Source organism: Neopelma chrysocephalum, unplaced genomic scaffold (assembly GCF_003984885.1).
Source record: "Neopelma chrysocephalum unplaced genomic scaffold, ASM398488v2 Primary Assembly neopelma1_103b, whole genome shotgun sequence".
Classification (NCBI taxonomy): domain Eukaryota; kingdom Metazoa; phylum Chordata; class Aves; order Passeriformes; family Pipridae; genus Neopelma; species Neopelma chrysocephalum.
The window spans coordinates 1,172,612-1,196,786 of NW_020897767.1; the positions used below are offsets into that span (position 1 = coordinate 1,172,612).

The 24,175-nt window shown below is 53.3% G+C and overlaps 1 protein-coding gene across 7 annotated transcripts in view; it reads right to left on the minus strand.

Moving 5' to 3' along the window:
- FMNL2 (formin like 2) overlaps positions 1 to 24,175 on the minus strand; it is a 123,026-nt gene that overhangs the window by 51,212 nt on the left and 47,639 nt on the right. For all 7 annotated transcript variants that reach the window (XM_027695784.1, XM_027695785.1, XM_027695789.1 and 4 more), the window contains exon 2: positions 3,032 to 3,115. In XM_027695784.1, coding sequence (XP_027551585.1) covers positions 3,032 to 3,115 — 84 coding nt within the window. The remainder of the gene's footprint in view (positions 1 to 3,031; positions 3,116 to 24,175) is intronic.

The window sequence follows — 24,175 nt, forward strand, 5'->3', positions numbered from 1 at the left end:
ACCAACCACCCCCAAACCAACCAGCCCCCAAACCAACCAGCCCCAAACCAACCAGCCCCCAAACCCAACCACCCCTCAAACCCAACCACCCCTCAAACCAACCAGCCCCAAACCAACCAGTACCACCTTCTTTGGGAGCTTCTCCAAACCCCTCAGTGGGGATATTCTGGGTGTGAACCACACGCCTTTCATTCCAGCCCCTCAATCCCCACACCCCTCCCATGCCTGCAGAGGTGAGGACGTGGTGATGCCCCTGCCACCATTTGCCATTAGAGGGCAATGAAGAACCTTGGAAGATGTTCCCAACCTCCTCCCTCCCGCATCCCTGTCCCTCTGGAACACCTCATGGCACCCAGCTGGGGACAGAGGCCTCAAGGATCCCATTTCCTGGCTTTCCATACCAAGAAACAGCATCAACTTCCCTGCCTGGATCCTTCCCAATGCCAACCCCACAGATGACCACCCTTGACCCTCTCCAGGGTGGGCAACAGGTTTCCTGGCTTTGCTCTTTCTTCTCCTCCTCCTTGTCCCCTAAGCAGGGGTAGGGAGCAAGCTCTGAGGACACCAGTGCAATGCTGAGATGCTTCCAAGGTTTACAGACAAAATTCCACACGGGATGAGTCCTCCACAACCAGCCCTGCAACCCTTACAGTGATTCACCACAAAGCACATAATCCTACTCATGGCAGATTATTATGATTATGATTATCATTATTATTATTATTATTATTATTATTATTACTAGCATCAGCAGGAGACCTGTAGCTTCCCACTCTTGTTAATCCCACTTTTGCAAAAGTGAAAGTTCCTTTAGGGGGCCAAACTCTCTCTAATATTCTCAAGGTATTCCACATGCAAACGTCCAGGATCTGCTTTTCAGACTATTTAGAAAACATCACTGCAGATCAACCTCTGGACACTGTCTCCTTTCAAACACAAGCTGGAAACCAGCACAGGACAGAAAGAGTTATTTCCCTCAAGCTGTTCCATTCATTTACAAGCAAAACCAGGTGAAAGTGGTGTGGAGGGTGAAACCAAGAGAAAAAAATACCAGTGGAAACATGCCCCCACACCAAACTCAGCCACTGTGCACAAACCCTGTTCCTGGCAGTGCTTTTGGCCCCGGAATTCCAGGGACACACATCAATATTTCACACCCCATGTGCTGCCTTTCCGTGCTTTTCCCAACACCTGCTCAGGATGATCTGATTTAGAGGGGCTGGCAGTGATCCCAGAGAGCCCCTCTCTGCCCAGGAGCGTCCCCCTGGATGGTTGGACATGGGAAGGGTGGCACATGGTCACCTCTCCTCCTCCTCCTCCTCCTCCTCCTGGCAGTGCTGGTTCCATCAGCCCTGTGCCGCTTCCCTGCCTCTCCAGGCGATGGGAAGCGGCCTCATCCCAACCCGGGGGTGGACTGGAGTTGTGCAAGGAGCTGTTGAGAGCCACAATTACTCCAGATTGCAGATTTCCTTCCCATCTGCTCAGCCCTCCCATCCCCGAGCTCGGCAGTGAATCAGCAGCAGCTGCACAGGGTGGATCAGCTCCGAGGTGGGAATTTGCACATCCAGGCTGGGATCAAACTGCTTCTGCCTGTCCTGCTGCCAGCTCGGAGCAAGGGCAGCACAGGGACTCCAGCACGGAGCTCACGCTTCCCTGAGCTCCACAAACCATGGAATTACAGAATCCCAGACTGGTTTGGGTGGGAAGGGACCTTAAAGCTCATCCATCTCATCTCCTGCCGTGGGCAGGGACACCTTCCACCAGCCCAGGCTGCTCCAAGCCCCGTCCAGCCTGGCCTTGGACACTTCCAGGGATCCAGGGGAGTCCACAATCACTCACAGTAGTTCCTGCAATTTTTCAGTGTCTCACTAAACCAAAACTTTAAATAGGTTGAGCTTTACATTCTCTGCACAGAAAACTCATGGGAAAAGAGCAAGAAATTCTTTATTCAGCTCTACTTTAAGGTACCCGTACAATGGTTTTAAACTGCCAGAGGGCAAGGATAGGTGGGATATTGGGAAGGAATTCCTGGCTAGGAGGGTGGGGAGGCCCTGGCCCAGGTTGGGCAGAGAAGCTGTGGCTGCCCCTGGATCCCTGGAAGTGTCCAAGGCCAGGTTGGACGGGGCTTGGAGCAACCTGGGCTGGTGGAAGGTGTCCCTGCCCATGGCAGGGGGTGGAACTGGATGGGTTTTAAGGTCCCTTCCCACCCAAACCATCCTGGGATTCTACAGTTTTATCAGAGGCTCCACCACTGTCTCAGCTAAATAGGAAATGTCCCATAAATGTATTTATCCAAATATTCCTGACCTCCCAGCGTGACTCCTGCCAAACTCCCACCCTGGTATTCCTGTGTTTTATATCCCAATGAACCACCCTCCTTTCCCAGCCCTGGATCAATTATTTCCCTCAGCCCTTCCCCGCTGCACTTCCCGGCAGATCCCGACTTTGCTGCTGGCTCCCAAATGCACATCCCACCTTTTTCCCACTCCGTTTTCCCCAGCAATGCCCCTTCTGTTGATGCCCCGTGGCAGAGCCAACCTGTTAATTGCTGTGTGCCCTGCCAGGCCTGCCCAGCTCCCACCCAGAGATGCCTCAGCATCTGTCGCTGCCTAATCCCAGGCTGTCTCCAGCCTCTGGAGGTGAACAGGAGTTCAGGCTGCATCACCAGCCTCCTGTGCCTCAAGGTGACAGCTACTGCTGGCAGGGACAATGCTCGGGATGTGGGGACCCAAATATTCCCTGGATTGAGAGAATTTGCTCACGACACAGGTCAGGACAGACCAGACTGAGAGGTGACTGCAGGGGCAAAATCAGCAGCACTGGGCACCCAGAGGACACACAGGGCGACTGTAACATCAGAGGGGCAAAAAGAAAGGAATTATTATGACCAAAAGCAGAGTGTAAGGCCAAAGAAATGAGTGTTTAAACTCCTCAACGCTGGTCCTCCCTTCTCAGCCCGGGGATGCTCCGAGGAAGCAGGCTGTTGCTCTCAGTGAAAACAGCTCCCAAAATCCCCCCAGAGCCCCCTCACCTGGTCACAGATGAGCTCCCACTTCTTCTCGTTGTCGTACTGCCGCAGGAGCCGGGCCTTGTCGGGAGGCAGGTTCATGGAATTCTGTGGGGAGAGGGAAAAAAACACCCGTCAGGGACCGGCGGGCAGGGAAAGGCCGGAGCAAACCACGGCAGCGGGGCTGCGGTTGGGGAAATTGGTTCCTGTGAGCTCCTGGTGACAGAGTTACTCAGAAAAATCTCCTTCTGGATGTTGGTTTTGGCCCCAAAAGCACCAGTGAATCACGGGGCACCCGGGGGCAGGGCTGGGTGCGGGGCCATGCGAGGTGAGAGACCCAGGACCTCTCCTGAGCTCCAGTTGCCTTTTTTTTTAGGAAAAATTTCTTCCCTGTGAGGGTGGGGAGGCCCTGGCACAGGTTGCCCAGAGAAACTGTGGTTGCCCCCATCCCTGGAAGTGTCCAAGGCCAGGTTGGATGGAGATCTGAGCAACCTGGGCTGGTGGAAGGTGTCCCTGCCCATGGCAGGGGGTTGGAACAAGATGGGCTTTAAGGTCCCTCCCAACCCAAACCATCCTGGGATTCTATGACCAGCCACCTCCATCCAGCAGAAAGGACAGGAATTCCCTGAGCTGCCACAGCACAGGAGCCACCTCCCACCCCAGAAGGGTCCCTGGGGTGCTCCAAACATCCTTCCCTTCCCCTGAGCACACTCCTAAGGGACACACACTCTGCCCTGCAGGCTGGGGGCTGCACAAAGCCACCTCTCTCCCAACCAGACCATGAAATGCCATTTCATTTTATTCCAGCAACTCTTCAGGTTGTTAAACGTCACCACCTGCACCTTATCTGGGTACCAGAGATCCCAGGGGTGGGACTGCTGCTGCCCAACCCCCCCGAGATAACAATCCCAGCCTGGGAAGGCCCAGAGTCAGGAGGAAGGGGAGAGGCAGCAATTAGGTGATGCCTATCACGGTTTGCTGGCTCCTTTGATGTCAGCACAGATCCCCTTCCACCCTTCCAGGGGCACTTCTCCAGGGAAGGGCGGCACAGGCTGGCCACTGGCTCCCAAGGCAGCTTTCCACACCTGTGCTCCTGGAGAACCGGGGAATGCAAACCAGGAATGCAAGCACCAGGGCTGGAGAGGATCCCTATGGGAGGAGCAGGGGCAAGTGCTTGGGTGGAAAACCCGCTGAGCACCTCTTGGTATCCAGCACCTCATGGTCTCCAGCACTTTTTGGGCTCCAGTTTAAATTCCCAGACTGGCCCCAGCCATGCCCAGTTAACCCCTGAGGAGCACAGTCCAGCCAGGACTGCTCCCAGGGCATGAGGAAGAGCCAGCTGGTCCCTGTGTGTGTGGTGCAGCAGGAATCAATAAATCCATGGCTTGGCACCTCCAGGATCACCCCCCTTCCCAAGCTGTGCCAAGGGCAGCCCCACAGCTTTATCACAAGAGGATCCTCAGGACCACCCCAGATCCACACTCTGCTACACCCCGGAGCCCAGACCTCCTGTTTCCTCACACAAACCCCATCCCAGGGAAGGGAAGAGGAGGGATGTGGACAGTCTGAGCTGCCACCAACCCCACCAAGAGCAGCTGCCAGGGTCAGACATCCCAGGCTGCTCAATGGCACCTGGAAAATCAGGATTTCAATAAACCCCTGGCAGGACTGCGGGTGCCAAGGGATCCCTGTGCCAGGAAGTGGTTTGTGTAGTGCTGACCACACTGCTGGGCACCACAACAGCCAGGAGAGCCCTGGGGGATGAGGGATTGCTGAGAGGGAATCCATGGCCATCCATGGCAAAGATTCCCAGCAGGGTCTGGGTCCGAGGTTTTCCCTGCTCAAATCCCAGTGGTTGGGTCTGACCTTCTCCTACACTTCCCAGGGTTTTCCCACCTCAGCTGAGGGTCCCCCCACTCCCAGCCCAGCCCTGGGGGCAGCAGTGCTGCCCTGATCCAGCTCCCTCCCAGCTGCTGGTCCAGCTTTCCCTCTCCCTGGGTTTCCTGTTTCGGTGTGATCCAGGAGCACACGTGGCATCTGCCTTCTCCAACCTGGAGGAGGCTCAGCACCTCACCCCAGGGCACCCCCAGGAGCACTGCTGGGGTGCAGCCACCACCTGCCACCAGTGACACCATCCACAAGTTCCAAGTGACAGCAAACTCCTATTTCTGGGAATACTGGGGACCCCGAGGGACCCCTCCAGTGCACTTGTACCTCCTGCTCCACTCAGGAGCACCGAGGGGGTGAGGACAGCGAGGGTCCCCAGCCCATCCTGCCACCTGCACATTGTGTTTTCTCCTCTGCCCTCTCTCCATCCCGGCTGGAGTGTCACCTGCTCCCAGGGATCCCCTCCACCTGATCCCAGGGATCCCCCCACGCCTGCTGCTGTGATCCCTGCTCTTCCTAAAGCTTGCTCTCCATCAGATAACAAATACTCTTCCTTTTGCTCATCTCTGCTGTCATGTTGACAGTATTTACAGGCTCTGATGGTATCTGTGCCTGATTCTCCTCTCAGTCTCTCACCAGGCTCCTTATCAGTTCTACTTATCATTCAATGCACTCCTCGGTATTTTTCCTGGGGGTTCTTCCCTCATTCCTCACCTCTGAGGATGCAAACATGTTTCATAGCTCCACTGGAGCTCAGCTGTAGGAAAAGCTTCCCTGTTTACCTGCAGTACCTCCCCTTTGTCAAGCTCTGATCTCCTTAGAACTAATCAGCTTAGGCACCAGGCTGGCACTGGGACAAGAAACCTGCCTGGAAACCCCTGCACAACCCAGGCATGGCAGGAGTTCAGCAGGGCTGAGAGCCTGGAACAGGGCAAACAAGAGCCAGGCAGCAGGTCCCAGTGATCTCATCCCAAAATGAATCCATGTGAGCTCACTCTGCTCCGGGGACTCCTTCTCTCCACCTCAGGTACCACTGGGGCTCAGGTCAGACCCCCCTGCCCTCTCCAGCAGGGAAAATCCCTCCTGAAGTATTTATGAACTGTTTGTGCAGCCAGGTTCAAACCCCAGTGGGTGATTTGCACCTACTCACTGCTCAGTGAGGGATTTAAAGCCCTTTTGACACCTGCCTGTGTTCAAGTCCCTGACCACCCTATGGACAGGACCCAGGTCACCCCAGAGTCCCTGCAGGGTGGGATTGTTGGGGTGTCTGTGCAGGGCCAGGAGCTGGTCTGGATGGTCCTTGTGGGTCCCTCCCAGCTCAGGATATCCCATGACTCCCTGATTCTACATCATCCCTTCCCTCAAACCTGCACCAACACTGTTCTTCAGCCGGTCTTACTCTTAACAACCACTCCCTGCTGGAAAACTAGTTCCTAAGCTGTGATATTTTTACTTAAATGGGAAGCAATATATTTTCTTTCCATCTCTGCGTGGCCCTGCACCAACGGGCTTCCTGAAATCCAAGTGTGCTGCTGCTCATTGCGTAACTCCGGCTGTTCCAGCAGGATCCATGGCAAGGAAGGCTCCTGGACTGGCCAGCTCTGCCTCCCCAGCTCCAGCAGCTTGGACTCCACTCATACCCAAGCAGATGACTCGGTGTCTGGGTTTCTTGTTCTCAGTGTTTCGGTGCAATGACTCACAAACGTCTCCCGGCCACTTCCAGCCCTCAGGACTGTGGCCTTCACACATCCCAGAGTTTCCAGTTAACTACAGGCCTGTGACCTGTGGTTTCTATTTCCATCTTTACCCAATTAAGAGTTTTGAAGGCTTCTGAGAGTGGAATTATCCCCCTTGAAACAATCCCAACTGCTGGCAGAAGGGACGGCCCCACTCCCTCCTCTCCTGCCTGTGTCCCCACGGGTCCCCTGTGCCACCACCAACACTTGCACAGCTGGAGACCCTTTGCCAGCACAGCAGAATTCCATCAGCTCAGGAAAAGCTGTACCTTTATATTGGATACTCAGCTTCCATTAGGGATTCCTTGCAAACCCACTTCTGCAGCTGAAGCTGCCCCACTGTGTTGCACCCACTGCTCTTCATCCCCATTCCCATCCCCATTCCCTCCTCATCCCCATCCTCATTGCCATCCCCTCCCTCATTCCCAGCTGGCCCTGGGAATGCCGGACACACACCCTAGTGTGGCTCACACCAAACATGATCCAGAGCAGAAATACCCATTTTTGGCCCCACTCTTTTCCCGCTGGCCGAGCCCCCGTGCCCAGGTGAGCCCCGAGGCTCTGCTCCGCTCCTCCCTCCCGCAGCCTGAGGGAACCAGGCCCGCCTTCCCCACCACACTCCAAATTTCCACTACCTCACAGTGCTTCTAGGACTGAGGAGGGGGGAAAGAAGCCAAAGAGCCAAGCTCTGGCACATCATCCTGCCTGGCTGTCTCCGAGGAACTCGCTGCTCCGCCGCGGCTTCCGACCCCTCAGAAACACCCACCAACACCAGCCCAGGGCTCTGCACCCAGGGGAACTCCTGCCTGATCCTCCACAGCATCCTGCTGTCTGCAAGGGCTGCTTTCCAACCCCACTTCGGCTCCAAAAACACAGAACTCCTCTTTTCCCCCCGAATTCCGAAGTTATTCATGTCTGCTGGGCCGTGCCAAATAATATAGGTGAGGTTTCCATTCCGTGTGCTCTGGGCTGGCAATAGAAAGCTAAAACTTCAATTAATCACGGCAGCAGATGGAAAACTGGGGGAAATACTAGCAGGGCTACAAAACATTAAATTGCTCAAGAGTTAAAAATAAAACCAAGAGCACATCAAGGAAATATATGTGTTTTTAGCCTATGAAACAAAGCCCGGCTCTTTCCAAGCTGGCACCGTCTCTAATTCCAGCTTTTGGCACTAAAAATCTAATTTTATGGACTGATCTGCAAGAACTGGGCACCACCACTTCGCCCCTGACCTCAAAAATGCCCCCTGGGGATGGTCATGATGTTCCCTTCCATGGAAAAGGGGCGCTGGGAGCTGGTGGTGGCCACGCTTGGTGGCCCCAGGCCTCGGGGGCAAAGTGCTCCTGCTCCTTCCTGACCCAGGGAAAATGGGACAATGCTATCCCAGCTGTCCCAGGGCACAAAGCACCCGAGTGGAAAGGGAAGGACCAGCACGTGCCTCCAGGTGGGACCTGCAGACCGGGTCACGCCGGCACCAGCTCCGGTGGTGGGAAGACTGAGCTGGGCTTTTCCCAACTTCTTCCTCGCTTTAATGACAATTAAAAGGCTCAATGTTTTGGAAAATGAGTGAAGCAGCAACCTGACTGACTCAAAAGCATTATTAATTAATAGCATCAGGCTGTTGCTCTGATTGATTGTATCGTCTTTAAGTCTACAACCCTTTTATTAATGAAACGTGACATTAATGAGCTGGCGACCAACACGACAGAATCCTTCTGATCCATTTGTTCCCAGGAACAGCCTTGTGAGCCTTACTAAGAGCACATGAAGCCCTAAAATGTGAGATGTTTCCACCACCCCCTGGATGGTGATGGAAAAAGCCAGCCCTGCACAGCTCCAGGTGCTGGGAGGGCAGCAAAGGTGGCAAGGAAAGGTGAGTCAGACACCACTGTCAGAGCTGCAGGAAGGGGAATTTGAAAGCCTTTCCAGCAAAGAGTTAAACTTCCCACTCCCATAAAGGCACTGTTAACCTTGAAAGAAATCAAGGTATCCCAAGGAAACCTTATCTGGAAGGACACACCTTTAGGAGGGTGAAGGTAATTCCCATTCCTCAGGAAAACAGAGGTGCTCACATTCCTAAAGCCTAATTCCCAGCTCGCTTTCTCCTCCCATCCTCCCTCTCGCTGGGATTATTCCCTCCTTGCACCACCACCAGAGAGACAGAGAAACAAACCTGGGTCATTTCTGGCTTCACAAAGATCAGGCTTTAATTCCTTTAAAACAATAGCCCTGGTCCTGGTAAATTAGATTCTGATTTACACAGGGACATCAAAGCTCTGCTCCTCACTCCAGGCTCCAAGGACCCGCTGTCCTCACCTGGAATTTCCCAACCTGAGCTCATTCAATCCCTGAAACTCCTCAATCCCTCCTTTCAGAACAGCTCTCCTGGCTTTATCTCCACCACCAGGAGCTGCAATCCCATTTTTCCTGCAATATGGACAGGGCTGTTTCAAGGCACTGCCTGAGCTATTTTTAACTTTCATTAATATCCAGTGAGTTCTCACAAAAGAGACCCAAAATTGGGCCATAAGTCAAATCCACACCTCCCACCTCCAGAACACTGGGACAGAGCAGCCCCTTCCCTGCCTGGAGTGAGCCCCAGAACCAAACCCCAGCTCCCGAGTGGATCCAGGTTTACTTCCCGGTCTTCCCAGAAAACAGGATCCAAAAGCAACCAAATTCCAAAAACATTAAAAAGGGAATGAAAAGCAACATAAGACAGTTCAGATCTGCCCGTGGACTTTCACAAAGGCAGTGACACTGCCACCCTTGGTCATCAGAGATGTGATTTCTGGGTTTGTCAACGTTCCTTCGTGTTCTCTACATTTATTTGGTGTGAAAAGAATCCAGTTTGGAACGTCCCAAAGAGGAGGCACAGGGTGCAGCAGGAAGTCAGGGTTCTCTCCTCATCCTTCAAGGCTTGAGCAATGAGGACAACATCTCACACTTACTCGACTTCATCCTCTGCTGGGACAAGCAGGAGACAAGGGGCTGTTTGGTGTTGACTTGGAGCCATGAAGTGTCACAAAGTGAGACCTCCTCACTCATCCCACTCACCCCAGTCACTTCTATCCTGAGGTCTGCTAAAGATCTGCAACACCTACAGCCTTTTAACAGCACTGAGGTGTGGATGTGGCACCTGGGGACATGGGTTAGTGGTGACCTTGGCAGTGCTGGGGAACGGTTGGATTTGATGATCCTTGGAGGGCTTTCCCGACCTCAATGATTCCATAATTCTTCATCCCAGGTGAAACACACCCCCACCACATCACCCAGGGCAGGAGGTTGGTGGCAGTCGGGTCTGTTTAGCCTGGGGCAAAATCCACAGAATGACAGAATCACCAGGGTTGGAAGAGACCTTCAAATCATTTAGTCCCACCATCACCCAGCTCCACCATAATCACCCCTAAACCACATCCCCAGGGCCCACATCCAGATGCCTCCAGAGACAGCGACCCCACACTTCCCTGGGCAGCTCACTCCAAGAAAAAAGAATTTAATCTCTGATCTGAACCTTTCCTGGTGCAACTTGAGGCCATTTCCTCTCATCCTTTCCCTTGAGACACAGCAAAATAGCCTGACCCCCCTCACTCCACCTCCTCTCGGGGAGCTGGAGAGAGCACTGAGGTTCCCCCTGATCCTCCTCTTGTCCAGACAAAAATTCCATAAGAAAACACAACATTCCATAAGAACCTGGCCCCGAACTCACCTCACTTGCCACTGCTGGAGAAGGTCCCTCACCCTGCCCTAACTCTGACCCTTCCTGCAAGGGAGACACGGAAAAAAACCCTCTTTGTAACTCCAGCAGCTGCCTACAAAAACAACCTCCCATACTTCTGCACAGCATTAAAATTGAATTCCAGGACCTGGCCCATAAAACAGCCCTTAATATTCTCCTCCAATATTAAAATGTAACTTTTTGCAATTTTCTATGCTACTTAACTGCTCGGTCCTGCCACGGTGTGTTTATTTAGGGAAGCCAGAGGCGACTGAAGCGATCCCAAAGTTCGTTGACTTTCTGAGGAATCCAAGCTAGGCTAAAATTAAATGTACTTATTGTTCTAATCCTCCTTCTTCTCCTCTGTTTTGTTTTTTTTTATTATTATTAAACTGGTCTTTGATCTAAAAATACCAACGCTCTGGCTGCACGAGGCCCTTCTCCTCCTGCACACGCCCCAGATCCGCAGGGAAGAGCAGGAGAAGCCTCTTCAGCGTGGTGGGACCTGCTGGGGGTGCAGTGTCTCCACTCAGGGGGCACATCACGGCCCAGGGCTGTGGTGGGGACACTCATGTGGAGCTTATCCTTGGGAAAAACAAGGCAAAGGAACCCCGGATCCACGATTCCCCACGTACAACTTGGTGGGGTGGAACATCCAGGAACATCCACTTGGCACACTGAAGGGGAAAGCTGGGATGCAGGAAACTGCTGTGAGGACCTGCGGTTCCCCAGCTCAGGAAGGACTAAATCATCCAGAAATCCAGTGGCAGGGAAGGGTAAACACCTCCTGGGGGGGGTCAGCACCTCCTGGGTGTTTACAGACAACCGGCCCCGGTAGCACGTCAGCCCCGAATCCTGATGGAGCACGGCCTGGAGATCACAGAATCACAGAATCACAGAATCAGAGAATCAGCTGGGTTGGAAGGGACCTCCAAGATCATCAAGTCCAACCCTTGATCCAACCCCGCCGTGGTTCCCAGCCCATGGCACTGATGCCACATCCAGTCTGTTCTTAAACACCTCCAGGGATGGAGAATCCACCACTTCCCTGGGCAGCCCATTCCAAGGGCTGAGCACCCTCTCTGGAAAGAAATTCTTCCTCATCTCCAACCTAAACCTCCCCTGGCACAGCTGCAGACCCTGAGCCCTCTTGTCTTGCTGAGAGTTGCCTGGGAAAAGAGACCAACCCCCCCCCTGGCTCCCCCCTCCTGTCAGGGAGTTGCAGAGAGTGAGGAGGTCTCCCCTGAGCCTCCTCTTCTCCAGGCTGAACAGCCCCAGCTCCCTCAGCCTCTCCTCACAGCACTTGTGCTCCAGTCCCTTCCCCAGCCTCGTTGCTCTTCTCTGGACCTGCTCCAGGACCTCAATGTCCTTCCTGAGCTGAGGGCCCAGAGCTGGACACAGCACTCCAGGGGTGGCCTCACCAGTGCTGAGTCCAGGGCAAGAATCACTTCCCTGGACCTGTTGGCCACACTGTTCCTGAGCCAGGCCAGGATGCTCCCGGGAGACAACCAAGGGGTTCCTGCCCCACATGGCCACAGTGGACAATGTCCACGTGCCAGGCTGACACTCAGGTGTCCACATTTCACCACCAGTGTGGTTCTCCACAGCTCCTCCGAGCATCTCCAGCCTGGCTCCCACGTGCTGCTCCCTTTGATCAGCACCCACATTTGCATATTTGTAATAAATTAGCATTTCACTTCAAAGCTCTTCAGGGAGGTTAATCCCCACTCCAGAAACACATGTACAGATGAAAGCACCGACATGGAGACAATTAAGGCGGCTGCACACGGAGCTGTCGGAATCTCGGCGTTCCCCTCGTGCTCATTCCTTGAGTCCCGGGTTAGTGATGGCACAGACTGGATATTAGGGACAATTTCTTCATGGAAAGGGTGGTCAGGCATCAAAAGGGCTGCCCGGGGCACTGGAGTCCCCATCCCTGGAGGGATTTCAAAGCCCTGTGGATGTGGCACTTGGGGACATGGTCAGTGGTGGCCTTGGCAGTGCCGGGGGAAAAGTTGGACTTGGTGATCTCAGAGGGCTTTTCCAACCTTTAGGACTCTCTGATTCTACGATTTTAAAACCCTTTCACCTCACACAGTGAGTAGGGACTCACTGGGACAGCCAAGACAACTCCATCCGGGAAACCTCTGGAAGGTTTTAGGGACCAAGGGCTGCTGAGACCACGGAGCTGTTTGTTCCTTTCAAAAATACAGACTCAGCCTAATGGCTTCACGTTTTTGGACAAGCTGAAACCTCATTAATTCACCACTGAAAAATAGCTGCATGCTACAAAAGCTTCAAAGCCCAGCTCAGCCCTGACTCACCCAGCTGGAATATTGCTCTGGGCAAGGCCCGGGGCTTTATTCAATCACTCAAAGGCACTGGCTGGTGATAAGGCCAACCACAAAATACAAAATTAAAGCCCTTTTAGTGAAATGTCTGAGCAAGTGGCTTCCAAAGAACCAGGATGTATATTCCAAAGGCTGGGCAGAGGTTGTGGTCAATCCCTGTGATTCCAGGGTGAGAAGGGTCCTCACTCCAGAGCATCCCACCACAGCACTGGATGTGCTGCAGGGCAGGGAAAGGGGGGAAGGCACACACAAAAAGGGTTCCAGCAGTTTTCCCATCTTTTCCACCCCTGTGCTGGCTCACAGCACTACAGAGGGGTGAAGTCAAAGCATCCCTACAATTATCCTGAACATGCTGATGGGTTTCGGTTTCTCTCTTGAACTTTTACCCAGACCTCATTAAAAAAAACCTCCTTTCCTGTAAATCAGAGGATCCCATCCCCTCATGACATTGTTCCCCACAAACCCTCTGGAAACAGGAGCATATGTTACCTGTGGAACTGCACTGCTGCCCATCAATCATCTGCTGGGAAGGAAAATTCAAATTAAGGGCGGCGGCTCCGAGCAGCAGCTGCCAAACCCCATCTGCCAGCTGGGCACTGCAGAATCCCTGGATCCAAGAGCTGCAGAATCCCTGGATCCAGGAGCTGCACAGGACAGCTCAAAGGCCACGGTCCTTCCACAGCTACAAATCTCAGCTGGGAAGTAAAGCAGGGCTGGGGATCAGAGGAGAGGCAGCCCCAAGAGAGCTGGACAAGGCATGGAGGGACAGGACACAGGGAATGGCTTCCCACTGCCAGAGGGCAGGGTTAGATAGGATATTGGGAAGGAATTCCTGGATGGGAGGGTGGGGAGGCCCTGGCCCAGGTTTCCCAGAGAAGCTGTGGCTGTCCCTGGATCCCTGGAAGTGTCCAAGGCCAGGTTGGAGCAACCTGGGCTGGTGGAAGGTGTCCCTGCCCATGGCAGGGGTGGCACTGGATGGGCTTCGAGGTCCCTTCCAGACCAAATCATTTTGGGATTCTATGATTTACATAATATCCCTGAGGATGACAGGAGGGATTTGCAGAGGGTGGGTGGAACACAATCCCTCCAGCATCCCCTCACATGGAGGACTTCTCACTTCCCCAGAACCCAAAGCAATGAACTGGTCACAAAAGTCTGCAAAGAAAACTGTTGAGGAAAAGCTGGATAAAGCTCTCGTGAAAACAGCAGTTAAACTTCACCCAACTGCCATTTTAAACATCATAAATTGTCCTACGTGCACTTCTGTCATAGAAATAATTCCTTTCCCTACAAAAATCACAGAATTATAGAATCCCAGGATGGTTTGGGGTGGAAGGGACCTTAAAGCTCATCTCACTCCACCCCCCTGCCATGGGCAGGGACACCTTCCACTACCCACACATATGGATAAAAATACATGGAATTTGTTCAGAGTGAGTTTCTTTTGCAAATGCAAAGTCTTTGAACTAAAGCACCCACAAAAAAACCCACACACAGCAAAATCCAACCACCATCAGCACACAAACATGTGCATGAAACCCCCCCAAAACCCAGAATAAAACCCAGTGACACCTTTAAAACGGACACAAATAAAAACTAAGAGCAAACCAACCCCACAGGGGCACCAGGGTCTGGTCCCAGGACAGAGGAAACGGGGCTGGATGGAAGCTTCCCTGAGGGATGTCGGGCTGGAAACAAAATCTCCATTGGAATAATATTAAGGGCTGAATAAACCAAGAAAAATAAATGAAGTCAGGGATAAAAAGCCTGGCCCGTGGCCCAGGCCCAGGTTTTCTGTCTCCAATGGCTGTCAGCAGAGCCCTCCTTGCAGACAAAACTCCTCTGCTTCGAAGGCAGGCAGGAATCACCATCAGATGCTCAAGTTGGAGCCTTCAGAGCCTATTTTTAATTTTCCCTGAGCTCTCCTCCCTGCCCAGCACCTCCCAGGAACTCCAGGTCTCTGCACTCCCAGAAGGAGCAGGTCAGTCCCAAGCACCTCTTGAGAAATGCAAATTATTCACATCCCTCTTCTCTGCACTCAAGTACCTGAGGAACAGGGGAAGGAATTCACTTGGAAGTTTATGACACCTAAAAATGCAAACAGGAGGAAAGGCTCTCCTACACCAAGCTCCCGTCCCAAGGGAATTTTTAAAGGCAAGTTACAAACTGGGAAATATTTACAGGCCTCACTGCTGCAGGCACCACTCCAGCCCGGCAGAAGAGGTGCAGGGGAGCCAAAATAAACCCAAAAACCTGCGATTTTCCAGCCATAATCAGAAATAATTCCCACAGGGGGGCTGCTGTGTGTGACTGTCCCCAAGGCTCCCTGACATCAGAGTGGACAAGTGACGGGGTTGACTCAATAAATGTGTGACACATGAGCACGTGTGCATCACATAAATAATGTTAAATGTCTAAAATGAGGCACCTTCAGCCCCGATTTTTGCTGTTTTGGGCACATTTTCACGTCACCTCCTTGAAGGATTATTCTTTTCGTTGCCTTTGAGCGTTCAAGGCTCCACATCTTAGCCAAGAACGAGGCATCAGGATTCCAGGGAACACATGTGGCTGCTGAGCAAACACCTCTGTCTTTGTTCCTTTCCTAGAAATCCTGTCCTTGACGGCACCAGCTGCCCTTGCCGTGTCCTAATTCCAAAGGTGTCCTAATTCCAGAGGCATCCGCGCGTCTCGCCCGGCCCCGCTCCCTCCTCCTCATCCTCCTCCTCATCCTCCTCCTCCTTCTCCTCCTCATCCTCCTCCTCATCCTCCCTGCTCCACAGGCACATTGCACAGCACTGCAGGTGTCAGACCCGGGAACATCCCGGTGTTTATGGAGCAGGAAATATAAATGAGGAGCTGCGGGAAGAGGGGAAATCACGGCGAGGATGGGGAAGGGCCCGGAGGGGAAACTGTCTGAGGAGCAGCTGAGGGCACTTGGAGGGTTCAGCTGGAGAAGGGGAGACTGAGGGGAGACCTCACTGCAGTTACAGCTCCCTTGGGAATGGCAGAGGAGGGGCAGGGACTGAGCTCTGCTCTGGGGGGACCAGGGACAGCAGCCAGGGAATGGCTGGAGCTGTGCCAGGGCAGGGTCAGGTTGGATCTCAGGGAAGGTTCTTCCCCCAGAGGCTGGTTGGGCACTGCCCAGGATCCCCAGGGCAGTGGGCACAGCCCCAAGGCTGCCAGAGCTCCAGGAGGGTTTGGATGATCCTCTGGGGCACAGGGTGGGACTCTTGGGTCTGTCCTGTGCAGGGTTGGACTGGATGATCCTTGTGGGTCCCTTCCAGCTCAGGATATTCCACAATTCTAAGATGCTCCAAAGCCACCAGCTGCTCCTTGGTTAAGTACATGAATTACAGCAAATAAAAACATCTCTCCCTCATCCATGTGGGTTTTAACCCTGCAGCCTCAATATAAGCAGCATTGTCACCCAGTCACCCAGTGTGGGCACAGCTGACCCTCCCTCATCTCAGACATGCTTTAAATTGTTCTCCTCCCCAAAATCTGGGATCAAGGACCCACAGTCTGCCCCCCTGAGCTGGCTGGGAAGTACCAAGAGGGTCACAGCTTTATGGCCACCCCGCTGAGCTCCAGGCGTGGGACAAACCTCCTCAGAAAGCACACCTGGCTTATTCTTTAATCACTTTGACTGCAGCCATCCCAAATCCAGTCCTAAAGGTAGGTGCTAGACCAATAAACGTTTGATCTCCCTCATAAAGGCTCCCACCACGTTACTTTTTCCAAATCAAGCCCTGGCGGCGCTCGCCGGGCTCCCGTTTACGAGCAGCACTCGGAGTTTCCAGCACACCCCAGTCACACTCCACCGCCCTCAGATCTCCCTGCAAGGCTCTGAGTCACTGCTAATAAATGACATTTATGGCACCACGGCACCTCACAGGATCCCAGAGTCACTGAGGGTGGAAAACACCTCCCAGACCATCAAGTCTCCCCCATGCCCGATGCCCACCTTGTCCCCCAGCCCAGAGCACTGAGTGCCACATCCAAGGGTCCTTGGACACCTCCAGGGCTGGGGACTCCAAACCACCTCACCTGACCATACCTGACCTAACACCAGGCTCAGGCACACGCTGGACAAAGTGTTGGGAGTGCAGAAACTTGAGTTTCTGTTTTAGCTGAACTCGTGTAAAATGGGTCTGTTGGAAAACGATGAGGTGAGTCCAGATGCTGTTTTTAATGTCTGTAAGAAGATGAATCTCAAATTTCTGGATGCTTCACGTGTGTATTAAACATACAGACACTTAGAAATAGAAGGGAAAGGAAAAGGAAGAGGAAGGGGAAGGCAGAACCTTCTAATGGAAGGCATCCCTTACCATGGCAGGAGGTGGAACAAGATGAACTTTAAGGTCCTTTCCAATTCAAACCCTTCTGGGATTCAGTCTATGATTCCATGAAATACAGGTTTCATTCTTTATACACTGTGTACACAGAGCTAAAAGTGCTCTGAGTATTAAATCAGGGTTTCACTCTGGGCAGGTGCTGCACACAAATTAAACCCAGGGTGCTGCAATGGGTTTAAACATTTCTGACTTTGTTTTCCTGTTCTCACTGCAGGACAATTCTCATCTGAGTCCTGCCAGGACATGAGGAGAAAACTCATTCCCTAAGGGCCTGTTCCAACCTGCCAGCCAGCAGATTTCTCCCTAGCTCCAGTCATCCCGGGGTCATCCTTATTCCTGAATCCCACGGGATTTCTCACCTGATGATAACACAGGCACCACAATCCCCTTTGTTTATCCTCAAACACATTTCTAATTGAACCTTTTCATCTCAGACACACTTCACCCGCTCACCCTCCAAGACATCCACCCCGTGACTGTTCCCAGTGCAGGAAGCCTTCAAAAACAAAACTTGTATTTCATCAGAATTCCCTTTGAAGAATGTTTATAAACTGCAGAGCAGCCGGAATTGGGGTGGGGAATTGCACTGCAACACCACACACTCCCAGCTCCTGCCTGGAGCACTCCTGGAGCTGGCAAGGGCAGGACTCAACTGCCTGAATCAGAGAATTAGAGAATCATTGAAGTTGGAAAAGATCTCTAAGATCATTGAGTCCAACCCATGACCGATCCCCAACCTGTCACCCAGCCCAGAGCACAGAAATGGGAACATTATTCCACACACCTGCTCTTCCTCAGCTCCTTTAAGGACAGTCAGAACTGTCCTAATTCCTGACTATAACCTACCTCTAAATTAATTAGAGAGGATAGTTACAGAGGAGGAATTCAATTATGTTTCAGTTTTTCACTGAGTGCCCAAGGACCTTGACAAAAATAAACTGCTGCCCATTTAAGTAAAAAATATCCCAGTTTAGGAAGTAGTTTTCCAGCAGGGAGTGGTTGCTGAGAGTAAGATCAGCTGAAGAACAGCATTAGTCCAGGGAAGTTATGATGTAGAATCATGGAATGTCCTGAGTTGGGAGGGACCCACAAGGATCATGGGCCCTGCACAGACACCCCACCAATCCCACGTGCAGATCCCAGGCAGAGGGAGCTGGGCTGGCTGTCAGCACAACCAGGAACTGGAGAGATCAGGGCTCAGAGAGCTGAAAATTATTTATAAGGAGAGTTTTCTGGTAATATTTGAGCCCCTGTCACACACTAACTCCTTCAGCTGGAGGCAGGTGAATGAATAACTACAGGCATTTATTTATCCCTGTGCTCCCTCCTGCACACCCCACGTGGCACTTGGGCTGCACTGCAGTGAGAACTGAAGACATCCCTGTCCAAAGGAGCCCTGGCTCTCCTCAGCTTCCCACGCCAGGAGCTCGGGAATGGGATGGGAATTAGGTTAAAGAGCTCGTGGGCTCCCGCTGGAGCCGAGCATGGCCCGGAATGACAACGAGCCCGTGCGGGAGCCAAAGCTCTCCAGTGGCACATGACTGGGATGACCAGCAGAATTACAAAGCTCTCCAGTGGCACATGACTGGGATGACCAGCAGAATTAATTCCACGCCGCCACAGGGACCAGCAGCAAGCAACCAGCCCCCCCCCAGCCTGGACACGGGCACAGGCTGGAATACCTCAACTGGAATACCTCAAATTCCACCTGAAACAGTACAAAAACAAACAAAAAACCATCCTTTTATATGCTAAGTATGATCCAGCTCTGGCACAGGCTGCCCAGAGAGGATGTGCAGCCACATCCTTGGAGGCCAAAGGGGATCCAGCCCTGAGCAACCTGCTGGGAGCACCTCAGCCCATCGCTGACTCTGAGATACCTCCTCTTCTCACAGGAGAAGCAGCAGCAGCCCCACAGCAAAGCACACTCTCTCTGACAGACCTTTTAGCTGGAGTTGGCAAAGAAAAACAGATTCTTCCCAGCAATGGTACATCCTCATCCCGCTCACACTTCATTATCCTGAGCTGCGAGAACTCCAAGATGTTATCGGCCACATCCCCACCACCCACTTCCGTGGCTGACGGTGCCTCGGGGGAAGAAGTGCCAAAAACCAGCCAAATTCACAAGGAGGAGTTGAGACACAGTTGCTTTCTGTGGTGTACCGGGAAGCAGCGGGATCAGCTCCCTTTCCAAGCCTCGGCACAGCTCCCAGTGCCAACAAAAACTCCCGGCCCACGATGGAGACGCTCCCCGCCTGGGAGCCGTGTGTTCCTGGAAGCTGCTGTTCCTTCAGGATCGTGTCTCAGCTCCAGGGCTTCAACACGAGGCCAGCCCGTGCATTCTGCAGCTCTGAGAACCAAGGCAGGGTGTCTGGAAGCCTTGTTGGAAGCATTCCTACGAGAGCCAAATTTTGGGCCCCTTGCAACGCGGCGCGGTGCACACCTGGAGAACTTCGGGAATTCTCGTCCCTGTGGTTCCCTGCTCCCAGCTTCCCCTACACTCACACGCCCTTCCATTCTTTGGGAACCTCTGAGGGGTGGCCAGCACCACCTGAGGGTTCATTTTTGCAGCCCAAAGCCAGGGGATACAAAGGGAGCCCCAAACCAAGGGCAGAGCTGTGGATCCGAGCGGCACCACCAGCTGCCACCAACCCTGAATTCCCACAGGGCTGGGGGAGTGATGGCACAGGCAGGGGAGCAGCTGCCTCCAGAAGGAATGCAAATGCACTCATGGATGGCAACGGATCTCTTGGATGGTGCTTCAACACGACAGCCCGTGGAGGGGGTGGCACCACCAGCTGGCAAGGTGCCACCAGCACCCCCGTTCCCGGTCGGAATCAGCCAGCCCCAGCCTTTCAGCAGGCTGCAGGCTGCCCCTGGGAGCATCTTCTCCACCCTGCCAGGCACCAGAGATTACAGGGAGACCGTAAATCCCAGCATTACCAAGGTTGCAACCAATTGCTCCTAATGACGCCCCTCAGAACATATGCTCGGCCTTCTGGCGGCTCTGGAGGAGCAGAACGGCCCCGGCACAGCCCCCCAAACGGGATTTCACACTCCCAGTGTGGAATGCTGCCTTTGATCAGCAGCACTGGGGGTGACAGCACCACCCCATGGCACCCCCAGGGCACCCACATGGATCCACACGGATCCCAACGCCCAGGGGGAGTTTGCAGAACTCACCTCCTGGAAATTAAGCTCTTGAATTGAGGTTTTAGTGGCCTAAATATCCAAAGGGTGACAGGGTTGGCAACGTGGTTGTCTTGCCACGCTGATTTGTGACTGTCCTGCTCACTGCAGACCTCTGAGGCTGAGGCCCAAACAGCTGAGGTGAGACAGAGCCCATCCTGATGTTTAATCGACCGAGTATTCAGAAATAACAACAGTGGGGGATGAAGCTGAGGCCAAAACTCTGGGGGAAACGGCTACAAAAGCATTGGAAGGGGCTGCCCAGGGAGGTTTGGAGTCTCCACCCCTGGAGGTGCCCACTGGGCTGGGGGACAAGGTGGGCATCGGGCACGGGATGAAAACAGGGTGGGGGCATGTGGGACCCCCAGAGCAGGGAGAACACCCTCAGTGGGAGCAGCAGCACAGGCCTGGCAGCTCCAAGCATCCCAGCCAGCCCTGGCTCTGCTCCTGGGAACAGCACACCCGGAGCCACACTGAGCACAGCACAGCTAATTAGTGCTCCTTTTCTGCCCGGTTAATGAGCCCCCGGCGCTGCCACCGTGATGTCTGTATTTCAGGAGGGCTGGAAAGGGCTTTTTCCCGGCCTGAGCTGCTGGGAAGGACTGGGATAAGTTAGGGGGGACAGGTCCTTACACCTCCCCAGGTCTGGGGGGGAGAAGCAAACCCCTCTCATGGGGTGACAGCAGTGAAGAGCTCTCAAACCTGCTGCTCCTACACCCACAGAGCATCCTTGAACTCTGGCAGGGAAAATCCTGAATTAGGGACATCTTTTTCTCTGGATGCCCAACTGAGGGGATTTTCCTGCAAACAAAGGTGCCCCCACTGAGCTGGCACATGGTGAGGGCAGTTGGGGCTATTGGGGAGAAAATCTGCCAAACCAAACCAAACCAAACCAAACCAAACCTCACATAAAGCACCAATTTCCTAACACACCTCTTCCCATTTCCTTTGGGCAGTGAGGTCTCTCCCCGCTTTAAAAGGCCAGTGGTTCCATCCTTTTGCATAACCCAATTAATTTCCATGTTTTTCTGGTTGTGTTTTAGCCTTTTAAGCACCGTAAGATAAAGGCACACCTGTAATCCCTGTGAAGTGTCCGCGTTTCAGACCAACCCACGGGACACGGGGCAGCCCCAAAACACCTTTATCTCAAATGTCACCTAAACAAATGCTACAGAAGCAGGAACCCAGGAGGGACAGCTGACAGGAAAGGTTTCCACGGGCTTTCTTTGAACTTTCCTTGAGAATTATGTGGCATCAAAACCGACTTGGCACCAACAACAATTGTCGAATTAGGCCAGGACCCGGCCACGGCCTTTTCCTGTACTTTCAGCAGCTATTTGGGGAATCTGAGCTGACACACTGGATTTAAACAACAGTTTGTTTTGTGTTTCTAAGGCAAAAGGTTAATTTGATGGACAAGGATTTTACGGCAGGAACTCCTCAAAGGTTGAGGTGAGAACAAATCCTTACATTTGAGCAAAACAGTGCAAAACGATTCACGCACAACAGTAAAAATCTCTATTGACAGGTAAGTTTGGTGGAGTGGAGGGATTTGCTGATGAGGATGTGGGTGTACCAAGGAAAGGGGGCACAGGGCAGCAGCTCAAATCACCATAAAATCATGGAATCACAGAATCATTTAGGTTGGAAGAGACCTCCAAGGTCACCAAGCCCAACCATTCCCACAGCACTGCCGAGCCCAGCAGCACAGCACATTATGCCAAGGGATGGTCAGGACTCTGCCTTTCAAACCTACCCAGAACTGAGGGAATTCAACCCAAAACCTCATGATCAAAGTCACCTGAACAGCAGGGAAGCTCAGCTGCACCTCCAAATGCAGCGGCCACGGGATGCACACAAATCCACGGGAGCTGTCGGCCCACAACAGATCCAGAGAGGAACAAGGAGAGTGGCTGGGACTGTTCCAGCTGGGAAGTGGGTCACTGAGACAGGACTTAGTTCATAATTAAAACCCCTGCATTAATCATTGGAAGGGTAGAAACCACCAGGAGTAGCTGCAGGAGGTTCTGCCCCACGTCCACCAGCACCCGGAGGTCCTGTCCCAACACCCCCCGGCACCAGGGCAGGAAAAGGGGGATGCCAGCAGCACACAGAAGGCAGGCAGGAGCCCTGGCCCACAGGGAATGTTTATGCCTCCCAGTCATTAGTCAGGAGTTTGGCTCAAGCCTTGAAACAGGATTTACAGCCCCTGAAAGAAATCCCAGCTCTCGGGAGCAGCGGGAGCCGGAGCGCGGGCCCGGCGCTCCCCCCGCCCGGGAATTCTCTCCCGTGCCATGCCAACCTGTGAATAGGGCTGGCTTTCAGGGGAAGCAGGGAAATTTTCCACGGGGAAAAGACACAATCCTGCACGTGCTAAGAGCTTAGCAGGCACCCAGGTCGATCCATATGGCAGCTCCGTAAGGGAATGTGACCGGAGCGTTGTCCCTGCGCTCCCACCCTCGTTTTGGAGATTTAATATCTTGGCTTTGCCTGTAAAATTAGAATATAATCAGAACACAGAGTGTGGGGACTAAATAACTGTTCGCTTTTTTTTCTTTAAGGCAGCAAAACAATTAAAATAAATCTAATATTTAGAGAAAAATGTCGGGTTTTTGCTCCTGGGTGCCCCAACCTTCCACCGCCGGCAGGTGCTGGGGAGAGGGATTGAGGGATGTTTGCAGTCCAAACATGCCAAAATCCCTCGCTGCCTCCTCACCTGCCTCTCAGCTTCCCCAGCTTCCTCCCCAGCTCACACTTTGGGGAAGGAAAACAAGCATCCCTCCTGGGAAAGGGCCAGGGAACGCTCTCTGCTCCGGGCTAACAGACCAGGAGGTTTCACTGCACGGATGACTGTGGCCAAGATGTTATTTTTATAAATGTTTGCAAAGCTTAATTACAATGAAAATATTCCAAACATTATTTATTTTTTTTTCCTTGTAGAAAGTGGCCATCGAAACCTGTTGCTAAAGATTCCCTTGGAGGGGTTGGAACCCAACCGACCGGAGCGCGAGGAAATGCAAACGCTCCGTAAACAAGGGAAAGGCAAAGATCGGCCTCTGGAACAGCTCCTGTGTCCAAACACAGACAGGAAAACAAGCACAGATGAAAGGGAAAATCAGGCCAAAGAACAAGGAGTGGTGAAACTGCCCCATGTGGGTTCAGGGCAGGTGGGTGGATGGAGCCCTTTGCCAGGCAGATGGGAATGGCCTCATCCCAGATGGACACGCGGCTCCGACGGACCATCACGGAGCAGGAGGGCACAGCAACGTGACAGCAGGGCTGGAGAGTGGCCAGGGGAGGGAACGGAGCTGGGGAAGGGGCTGGGGCAGCAGGAGGGGCTGAGGGAGCTGGGGGGGCTCAGCCTGGAGAAAAGGAGGCTCAGGGGGGACCTTCTGGCTCTGCAACCCCCTGACAGGAGGGGGGAGCCAGGGGTGGTCGGGCTCTGCTCCCAGGGAACAAGGGACAGGAGGAGAGGGAACGGCCTCAGGCTGTGTCAGAGGACGCTCAAGTTGGACCTCAGGAGGAATTTCCACATGGAAAGGGTGGTGAGGCCTTGGCAGGGGCTGCCCAGGGAGGTGGTGGAGTCCCCACCCCTGGAAGGATTTAAAATCCCTGTGGACGTGGCACTTGGGGACAGGGGTCAGTGGTGGCCTGGCCAGTGCTGGGGAACAGCTGGACTTGATGGTCTCAGAGGGCTTTTCCAACCCAACCAATCCTCTGGTTCCAGGACACCAAGTCCCCTGGACAAGAACAGCCCCATCCTCTGCAAGCAAATCATACCAACCCCCCTCTTCACCCTAAGAACTGATTTTGAGCCTTTTGCTCATTCCAGCTAATCCTGGACGTCCTTGGGCCAGGCAAGAAGGAGTTCCAGGCTACCCCTGTGCCCAAAATGCCCAGTAGCCAGGCTGGAAAAGGGAACACAAACA